The 11,114-nt window shown below is 36.1% G+C and overlaps 1 protein-coding gene across 1 annotated transcript; it reads right to left on the reverse strand.

Annotated features, from left to right (window-relative positions):
• Window positions 1-1,278: 1,278 nt before the first annotated feature.
• On the reverse strand, window positions 1,279-10,894 carry LOC127850043 (uncharacterized). Its single transcript, XM_052382774.1, has 7 exons — window positions 10,887-10,894; window positions 9,334-9,447; window positions 8,799-8,880; window positions 8,351-8,392; window positions 6,830-6,961; window positions 5,905-5,979; window positions 1,279-4,179 (listed from the first exon to the last, which is right to left on the reverse strand). Exons 2-7 carry the CDS (start codon window positions 9,436-9,438, stop codon window positions 3,962-3,964), a joined length of 654 nt encoding a protein of 217 aa, XP_052238734.1. The 5' UTR covers window positions 9,439-9,447; window positions 10,887-10,894; the 3' UTR covers window positions 1,279-3,961.
• Window positions 10,895-11,114: the final 220 nt, after the last annotated feature.

The raw sequence follows: 11,114 nt of genomic DNA on the forward strand, positions 1-11,114 counted from the left end.
CCTCTGACCTTGAAGGATGACTTTGACCTTTCAACACTCAAAATTTGCAGCTCCATGAGATACACATGCATGCCAAATTTCAAGTTGCTATCTTCAATATTGCAAAAGTATTAATAAAATAAGCGATTTGGGCCACATATATTTGACCTCTGACCTTGAAGGATGACCGTGACCTTTCACCACTCAAAATGTGCAGCTCAATGAGATACACATGCTTGCCAAATATCAAGTTGCTATCTTCAATATTGCAAAAGTATTCATAAAATGAGCGATTTTGGCCACATATATTTGACCTCTGACCTTGAAGGATGACCTTGACCTTTCACCAATCAAAATGTGCAGCTTCATGAGATGCATTTGCATGCCAAATATCAAGTTGCTATCTTCAATATTGCAAAAGTTATTGCAAAATGTTAAAGTTGGCGTAAACAGATCAACCAACCAACCAACCAACAGACAGGACAAAAACAATATGTCCCCCACTACTATAGTGAGGGACATAAAAATAGACTGAACCTTCAAGCAAACCCCATATTTACATAGAACAATGTCTGAATCGACATAAATTTGGACAAAAAACATGCATTACCCTGGATATGAAGCACAGACCTTTTGATTGCAAACAACAGTCTTACTAAGACATTTCAGAAAATTACACGTTGCCAGCAAAGTACATTTTAAAATCAGATATGCAATGTCATGTCCTTACCAAATTGTAATAGAACTGTTTTCACTTCGAGTTTGCAAACAGCCTTAAAATATAAACTAAACACTAGAAAAGAATCTTTCAGGAGATAAAAGTGCACTTACAAAATCAAAGTCTTTCATTTTGAAAACCAATAGACAGAATTAAAACATAAAAATTATGCAATCTTCATTACACGGATCAACACCATTAAAACATTTTAAAATCATACACTTTGCATAAAATTCAAAGCTTGATATCTCAAACTTATCCACAATATTGAAAGATATTAAGAATCTTACAATCTGCATCATATTTAAAGCTCAATGTCTTATAAAACTGATTGACGAAACTGCAACATTTTACAAATTATTTAATCTACAAAAAATGTAAAACTTCACATTTCAAAATTCAACTGACAGCATTGACACATATTTAGAATCATACAAAGTTAAAGCTTTAAATGTCAACTTGAAATACACATCCAAGATATCATTTAAACTAATATACTGACAAAGTTTCAAGAAGATTTATAAGTTCATATAAGGAAAAATGCCCCGCCCACTGGTGGCCATGTTTTTCTTAGCAACTGGAACCAATTTCAAACTTGTCCAAATATCATTGGGACAAATCTTCTGACAAAGTGTCATGATGATCGTACAATAAATATGGCTTCTAGAGTTTTAACAGGGTTTTACTTTAGCCATATAAGGAAAAATGACACGCCCCCTTAGCGGCCATGTTTTTCCACCAACTAGAACCATTTTTGAACTCATCCAAGATATCATTAGGACAAATCATCTGACCAAGTTTCATAATAATCGGAAAATAAATGTGGCCTACAGAGTGTTAACAATGTTTTAGTAAAGCATGATACATAACCATATTAGGAAAAATGCCCCGCCCCCTGGTGGCCATGTTTTTTAAGCAAACAAAACTATTTTTGAACTAATCCAAGATATCATTAGGACAAATCTTCTGACCAAGTTTCATGAAGATAAGAAAATAAATGTGGCCTCTAGAGTGTTAACAAAGTTTTACTATAGCCATATAAGGTAAAATGCCCCACCCCCTGGCGGACATGTTTTTCAACCAACCAGCATCATTTTTTAACTTGTCCACGATATTTTTTGGGATGAATATTCTGACCAAGTTTCATGAAGATCGGAAAATAAATGTGGCCTCAAGAGTGTTAACAAGATTTTACAATAGCCATTTTTATAAGGAAAAATGCCCCGCCCCATGGCAGCCATGTTTTTCAAGCAAACATAATAATTTTCAAACCCATCCAAGATATTAATGAGACAAATATTCTGACCAAATTTCATGAAGATTGGACAATAAATGTGGCCTCTAGAGTGTTCACAACGTTTTACTATAGCCATATAAGGAAAAATGCCCCGCCCTTTGGCAGCCATGTTTTTCAAGCAAACGTAACCATTTTCAGCTCGTCTAAGATATCATTGAGACCAAACTTCTGACCAAATTTCATGAAGAATGGACAATAAATGTGGCCTCTAGAGTGTTAGCAATGTTTAACTAAAGACATATAAGAAAAACTCCCCCGCCCCTTGGCGGCCATGTTTTTTCACTGATCTGGACCATTTTCGAACTCGTCCAAAATATAAATAAAACCAATGTTTTGATTAAGTTTCATGATGATAAGGCAAACATTTTGACTTCTAAAGTGTTCACAAGGTTTCTCTATAGCCATATAAGGAAATTTTTTTACTGCCCCGCCCCTGGCGGCCATGTTTTTCAACGGACCGGAACCAATTTTTAACTCAACCAAAATATCATTTAGACAAACATTTTGACAAAGTTACATGAAGATTGGACTTGTACAGTGTTCACAAGTTTTTTTGTTGTTTTTTTTACCTAGTGACCTAATTTTTGACCCAGCATGACCCAGTTTCGAACTCAGTCGAGGTATCAATGTGACAAATGTTCTGCAAAATTTCATGAAGATCAGACAATAAATGTGGAATCTAGAGTGTTCACAAGGCAAAATGTTGACGACATACAACGCACAAAAGGCAATCACAAAAGCTCACCATGAGCATGTTGCACTCAGGTGAGCTCAAAAGTTATGGCACAATTTTAAAGTTTTCAGACGGACGGACAAAAGCAATATATTTAACATTTAACCTTGAAGAATTACCTTGACCTTCACTTTTCACCACTCAATATGTGCAGCTTCACAAGATGCACATGCATGCCAACTGGAGCTTTGTCTGTTACCCCCACATACCGCATTGATTGATTGATTATTTTGTATGCTGTCTTCACAAAACAAGATAATACAATTTATGGCGATTTTTTAAGAATCATTATGCCATTATCATTTATAGCCATTTTGACCTTTGAACTCTTGAATTCTTTCACATGACAAGCCTTCCAATGACTTTGAACAAAATTGATGTACAGTCATTTTAAAATCTTACAATGAATGACATATTTATGGCCCAGACAAGATAATTTATTGCCATTTTTGACCTTTGAACTAAAACTACGAACTTGACCTTGGAGATATCGACATAATTCTTTCGCGCGACACACCGTCAAATGATGGTGAACAAAAGAGCCAACGATTTTAAAATCGCACAATAAACAACATAGTTATTGCCCAGACAAGCTCAATTATGGCCATTTTTTACCTTTAAACTCAAATTGTGCCCTTGTTCTTGGAAATATCGACGTAATTCTTTCGCCCGACACACTGTTCAATGATGGTGAACAAATGTGCCAAATGATTTTAAAATCTCACAATAAAAAACAAAGCTATGGCCCGGACAAGCATTTGACCTTTGAACTCCCAAGTGTGACCTTGACCTTTGAGATATTGACGTAATTTTTTTTAACGCGACACACCGTTCCATGATGGTGAACAAATGTACCGAGTCATTTAAAAATGTAACAATAAATGACATAGCTATGGTCCGTACAAACTTACAGTTTAAAACATACTAAGTGACCCCATGACCTAGTTTTTGACCTGGCATGACCCATATTCAAACTGACCTAGACATTATCTACATACAACTACTGACCAAGTTTGGTGAAGATCGGATGAAATATCGGGACAGACCGACAAACGTGACTCCTATATAGCCCCCATTACCAATTGTAATAGGGGTATAAATATCAAGTTGCTATGTTCAATATTGAAAAAGTTATGGCCATATAAGTTTTCGGCCAGATGGACAGACTGACTGACTGACGGACAGTTCAACTGCTATATGCCACCCTACCAGGGGCATAAACATATTCCACAGTTCAACAATTCTTTTTCCATTTTTGTTTTTTCATAATAATGTTATGGACCCTTGCCCTTATCTGGGCCACTGTTCTTCCGGTAAGTATTTTTAGGGACCCCATTATTTTTGAGCCAGATGGCATTATTTTTTCTCTTAATTCATCTCTAAAAAAGTTCATGAAACATATGTTCTCTTCGCTGGCCCACTTTCGTTTCATTCCTTTTCTTGTCCCTGTCCCTAAAACAAGAATAGATATAAAAAATAAAATAGCAATGAGTATCATGTCAGTGTTTTTTTCAGTTTTGGGGGAAAGGGGTCGGGTCCCCTGAGAGGGGGATAATTCACGCATAAAAGGGGAAATTTCAATTCTAAGCAAGTAACATACAAAATCAAGTTGTAACACCATAATTCACCATACACAGAGCGAAAAACATTATTCCAACTTTTTTTGTCATCAACATGTTATGTTTATGTTCAAAGATCAACATTTTTTGGCTTTTCTGTGAATTATTTAAACGAGGTATTGATTAAAATTGAACTACACTTCCAAGAGGGGAAATTTTCAAATATTTTTTGGAAAAATATACACTCTAAGCAGCAAACTCATTTGGTCAGTGACTGTAAGCCGTTTATTTTGTTGACTTTTCTACTGAATTGATCCTTGCACACAAAGTATCAACATAACAAGTCAGTGTTCTGCCGTGGATGCGCCCTTGTGTTATTGTCGCAAAAAACAAATATTTGTCCCCACCCGTTTTCTGTATATGGGTCCGCGGGCGCACATGAATTAGAAATAAAAACTAATCGATTCAATTTGTAAGTCGGTAAAGTAATCGAGTGAATGTGTAACCAGAACAAACTATTTCATTGTACATAACTCATTTCGCAGCCAATGGTTAATTTATTTAATATTAACACTCTATTTCATTGGTAAGTTGAGATTATAACAACCAATCAGATATCAAGGAAATTTCCGAAACTATCAAAATGGCTTAAAGTGACAGGCCAGAGAAAAAAAAATCCATTTATTTTTTTTCCTCCGGCAAGTAAAATTAGAAAATGGGAAGACTCTGTTGGGTTGTTAACCCAACAGAGTCTTCCCAAGTCCCTACATTGTTTAGCAATTACGAAAAAGTCTGCCCTTAAACGTACATTACAAGAAAATTGGCTTCAAAAATGTCCTTGGTCACTGTTTGACAACAACAAAATGACATGCAGATTGTGCATAAAGCAAAAAAGAAAACGCCTTTACTATCGGTATTTCTAATTATCGAACAAGTACTTTGACATGCCATGCGGAGTCCAATGACCATAAATCTGTTCAAAGTTTTGTAAATATGTTGACAACTGTTTGACAGTGTTAAAAAGTTGTTTGAATGTTCCAGTTTTAATAACAATGTTACAACCTGACTGTTAGAAGTTTAAGCAAGTTTAATCAAGTTAAAGGTTATTAGTTTCCACACATTTAATTCTGCTACAAAAATATTTCTGTGTCCCCATATTTTTTCTTTTTGTCCCCACTTTTGTAATCCTAAAGGGTCCCCAACAGTAAAATTTCACGGCAGAACACCGCAAGTGATACAATGATTGAATATTGTAGAGCAAGGTTTTCCTGATAAAAATGCACAAAACCTGAACATGTTAGGAGGTAAAATGAACTGAAACTGTTTTAACACCAGTTTAAAACAATTTTTCACACATATAAGAACTGACAGTTCGCAGAACTATCATTTCTTGGAAGAACAAGTACTTAACATTAACTTCCATAGCAAACTGCCTACTTTGTACTTTACAAGGACTTTTACAAGCACATTGTTGTAACCCTGTAGATCACAGAGGAGGTCGTCTAGAGCATCACACTTGACTTGGACTACTCATTTACTTTAATACAGTCATGACATAAGACTCTGTCACATAATGATAGAAAATGCAGAGAAACCCGTCTTCAAATTTAGTTCATACCTTGAGGATTTGGCTGCCTCATTTCATCATGGGTCAGACTGGCTGGCCCTTCACTGGCAGCAGTTGACATGGACTCTGAAAGAACCAAAGTGAAACCTGTAGATTGCATATGATAAGCACAGTCAACACTGGCATGTTGTATCACGAGAGGCTCTGACTCCTGTACAGATTCTAGACTGTGGGTGTCTTCAACAGTTGCCTCAATGACTGTAAACATATAATGTCAACAGTGGGGTCTTGTATGTCTATTATTCATTGGTGGGTCTTGCTGAAATCTATAGAAAACATGCATGCCCCCCATATGGCCTGTCCGTTGTAGTGGCAGCCATTGTGTGAATACGTTTTTTGTCACTGTGACCTTGACCTTTGACCTAGTGACCTGAAATCAATAGGGGTCATCTGCAAGTCACGATCAATGTACATATGAAGTGTCATGATCCTAGGCAAAAGCGTTCTTGAGTTATAATCCGAAAATCATTTTACTATTTCGGGTCACCGTGACCTTGACCGTGTGACCTCAAAATCAATAGGGGTCATCTGCGAGTCATGATCAAACTACCTATGAAGTTTCATGATCCTAGGCGTATGCGTTCTTGAGTTATAATCCAGAAACCATTGTACAATTTCGGGTCACCTTGACCTTTGACCTCAAAATCAAAAGGGGTCATCTGCAAGTCATGATCAATGTACCTATGAAGTTTCATGATCCTAGGCCCAAGCGTTCTTGAGTTATCGTCTGACGACCACCTGGTGGACAGACGGACCGATTGACATGAGCAAAGCAATATCCCCCCTCTTCTTCGAAGGGGGGCATAAATATATATTGGCTTGGACAACAGAAAATTGTACTAGAATATATAGTCTACAGTTGGGTCATGTCTTTATCATCAATAGGTGGGCCTTTATTATATGATAATAGAAATACCATGGGTCAGACTGGCTGGCTCTTCACTTGGCTCCCTCCTATCATGGGTCAGACTGGCTGGCTCTTCACTTGGCTCCCTCCTATCATGGGTCAGACTGCCTGGCTCTTCACTGTCAGCAGTTGACATGGACTCTGAAAGAACCAAAGTGAAACCTGTAGATTGCATATGATCAGCACAGTTAACACTGGCCTGTTGTATCATGAGAGGCTCTGACTCCTGTATAGATTCTAGACTGTGGGTGTCTTTAACAGTTGCCTCAATGCCTGTAAACATATAATGTCAACAGTGGGGTCTTGTATGTCTATTATCCATTGGTGGGTCTTGCTGAAATCTATAGAAAACATGCATGCCCCCCATATGGGCTGTCCGTTGTAGTGGAAGCCATTGTGTGAATACGTTTTTTGTCACTGTGACCTTGACCTTTGACCTAGTGACCTGAAAATCAATAGGGGTTATCTGCGAGTCACGATCAATGTACTAATGAAGTGTCATGATCCTAGGCAAAAGCGTTCTTGAGTTATCATCCGAAAACCATTTAACTATTTCGGGTCACCGTGACCTTGACCTCAAAATCAATAGGGGTCATCTGCGAGTAATGATCAATCTACCCATGAAGTTTCATGATCCTAGCCGTATGCGTTCTTGAGTTATCATCCGGAAACCATTTTACTATTTCTGGTCACCGTGACCTTGACCTTTGACCTAGTGACCTCAAAATCTGTAGGGGTCATCTGCGAGTCATGATCAATCTACCCATGAAGTTTCATGATCCTAGGCGTATGCGTTCTTGAGTTATCATCCAGAAACCATTTTACTATTTCGGGTCACTGTGACCTTGACCTTTGACCTAGTGACCTCAAAATCAATAGGGGTCATCTGCAAGTCATGATCAATGTACCTATGAAGTTTCATGATCCTAGCCCCAAGCGTTCTTGAGTTATCATCCGGAAACCACCTGGTGGACGGACCGACCGACAGACCGACATGTGCAAAGCAAAATACCCCCTCTTCTTCGAAGGGTGGCATAAATATATATTTGCTTGGACAATGGAAAATTGTACTAGAATATATAGTCTACACTTGGGTCTTGTCTTTATCATCAATAGGTGAGCCTTTATTATATGATAACAGAAATAACAAAGGAAATGTTTTGTTTTCCAAAAGCACTTCTAAAAGTGTTTTTTTATGCTTTTCGGTTTAAGGTATGAGATGTACACAAAATAACAACACACATATCCCCCACTAAAATATGTTATAAGACCTGCTTACAATTTAAATCAGAAAATCTTCATACTTGCAAGTTAAGTTATTTATCCTTTAAATCATTAAAATAACTCAGAAACAGAAATGTCTAATTGAGCATATAAACTATTTCATAAGGTGTCCAAATCTTAAGGTATTCCTATACTTCTTTTTTTTTTTTAATGGGCTACCATAACAATGACTCTGTTATGGACCACTTTCATAATACAAATGAACAGTGGCCAATGATCTATTATGGGTATAAATAACTATTTTACCTTCTTGATGGCCATCTTCGTCTTCAATTGGAAGAGGTAAATCTGTAAAAAATGATTTTTTATTTTAGAAATAACTAGTTATAGAAAAAAATAACCAGAAGTCACTCTTGATATGACAGTAAATATTTTCAATACTTCAAGGTTGTTAAAAAGTATTTTGTTGCATTAGCATTTCTTTGAGAGGATAAACAATTTTCAAGGCACATAAAATAGGTTTGCCTATTTTTACCACGTAAATTTTAGACTTATTGAATTAACGTGGCCAAAACAAGGGCCCCGCCTTTCAAACAATGTTTTACATCGTTTGTCTGTTCTCAAGCGCTCTGTTTTGTTCTGAAGAATGATCATTCAGTCGAATTTACTGACAGCCATAGGAGAGAAAGTATCAAAAATTCTCCATCCCAATTCAGTAAAATGAATTATATTAATAAAATTCTTATAATCAAACCTTCTACTACTATGTCCTTCATCTGCCTTCCCTTCCACTCATTGACTTTACCATTTTCAACAGCATACAACATCAGGGCAACCTATAAAATTTCAAGAAGACCATAATATTCCAGTGTCAACAATACTTCCATCATAACAACGACAATATATTGCAATACGGTTTTTGGCGTATTGTTGCAGCACTATGAGATACGCATGTAATCCAAATATCAAGTTGCTGTTTTCAATATTTCAAAAGTTATGATCAAACGTTTAAGTTTTGGTAAAAGTTTTGGACACACACACACCGTGACACGCACACACATACAAAGAAAGACAAGCCAAAAACAATATACCCCCGTTCATTCGATCCAGGGGGCATAAAAGGCCATTAATGCAAAGCATACTAGTCAAAGTCAACATCAGATATGGTCTTACTATGGCTGCCTGTTAAATTATTCTTTCTTTTAGCCCTCTTAGTTACAATATAGCATTTAGTTTTTCAAATATATGTGTATGGAAAATTTAAAGATTTTTATTAATGAAATATATACCTTTGAGAGTTCCATGGTACTGGAAGACAACTGATAATATTCCTTGTGTGTCTTCACATCATGTCCCAGATGCTTTGCAAGCAATTTTAGTTCACCATGAGTCATGTCAAGAATCTACAAAGCATGTTAATTCTTGATTATATTCACAAATATGCAGTCATCATTCCAGTTTGCTGCCAATTTTAACAAATTTTTTTTGCATCTTCTACAGAAAAGATGTACACAAGAAAGCTTTTATCTGTATAGTTGTAGTCATTATGGTGCTCCAAATTCTTGTAATCACACCATGCATTTACAGAGTCAAAAATTTTGTAATGTTTAATTCTGAAAAAGCCAACACGTGGTTTGGTATTTACATGATCCGCCATTTTGCAAATAGCTACTTCCTGTATATATGCCAAAATTTATGTTAAATATAACAATTGGGTCTAACAATTTAAAATCAATTATTGGGTTCTCACAGATAACCATTTCTGTCATACAAAAGCTGCCAAAATCAAAGGTCTCCATAAAAGTTTTTATTATAATTTATTCACAAATTGATGGCAAGCAAATTCAACATAATTACTTATTCCTGTATAAAAGCCGAAGTATACATGTATGTATGTATGCCATTAAACTGGAAGAGAATGTAGTATAATTGCTGAAAGTCTAATAAATATTGTGCCATAATAAAGAAACCTTCAGGTCACAATATCTCATCTGTACAGGGATATGAAACAAAGACCATAATTCTTAAATGGCTTACACAATCCCAATATTTGCACAACTAGACTTTAGAAGTAATTGTGAACGATTGTACCAGTTTGTAAAATAAAAATAAGTACTGAATTATAAATAGAAAGTTCAATATTGAACCTTGAATGTTTCAAGAAATGATTTTTTATTTTGACAAGGATAAACACATTTGCATACATTTAATATGGCCATATTCGAACCAAAGCAAATACATACATATAAAACAACATAACAATTTCTTGATTTCTGTAACAGCAAAGTTTAATATAAAATAACAAATCTATGTATCAAAGACTAAAGTAAACAAAAGGACTGCAATGGTCGCTCAAGGTATATTGACAGCAAGTAAGAAATGCTGAACCAATGATTGGCAATCACCATGACAAAGTAACCTTGGAACTTTTGAAGAATGTCAAATATTTAGCTGCTGGGCTGTGTTGTATTACGGCGTAGGTTTTCATAAGAAGGTTCTAACCATTTAACTCTATGCTTTTACTTGTGACCCAAGAGGCAGGCAAACTTTGACTCCAGGGGCATAATTTGAACAATCTTGGTAGTGGACAACTCAGTAATTACAAACCAAATACCATTCTCTGGACTTTGTGGTTTCAGACACGATTATACATTTTATTACTATATACCTCATGCTCCTATGAACCAGTGAGGATTTTTAAGTGGTGTTCACTATCAGTCTGTCTACCCATTTTTACCTGTTTTCTAACTGTCCTAGTAATGGTTTAATTTAAAACTATAATTTGTTCGTTCAGAGGGCTTCAAATATGCTGCATAACCTAAGGTTTTAGGGTATAATTTACCTGTGACACTGTAGACAATGTATGTTCTCAATAAGGTTGTTTGTTATCCCTTTTCAGGCCTCTGCAGTCCCGGGCATTCTCGAACCAATTCATGCATAGTCGACTGCCCAGATAAGTGGTGTAAGAGCATTTAATCGGAGAAAAGATGGGATTGTCTCCTTGGAACTGATACCAATGAATACTTCTTGTCTCCACCAGGACATTTATAGCTGATTTTACATTGGAGTT

This window comes from Dreissena polymorpha, chromosome 11, assembly GCF_020536995.1.
Source record: "Dreissena polymorpha isolate Duluth1 chromosome 11, UMN_Dpol_1.0, whole genome shotgun sequence".
Taxonomy (NCBI): Eukaryota; Metazoa; Mollusca; class Bivalvia; order Myida; family Dreissenidae; genus Dreissena; species Dreissena polymorpha.

What these genes read in the sequence shown, in the direction of transcription:
- LOC127850043 (XM_052382774.1), bottom strand. Translation starts at nt 9,438, where the DNA reads ATGACTCATGGTGAACTAAAATTGCTTGCAAAGCATCTGGGACATGAT. An exon ending in GTACCATGGAACTCTCAAAG is followed by an intron (nt 8,881 to 9,333) that starts GTATATATTTCA and finishes GAAATTTTATAG; the next exon opens with GTTGCCCTGATGTTGTATGC. An exon ending in GCCAGCCAGTCTGACCCATG is followed by an intron (nt 5,980 to 6,829) that starts GTATTTCTATTA and finishes TGGTTCTTTCAG; the next exon opens with AGTCCATGTCAACTGCTGCC.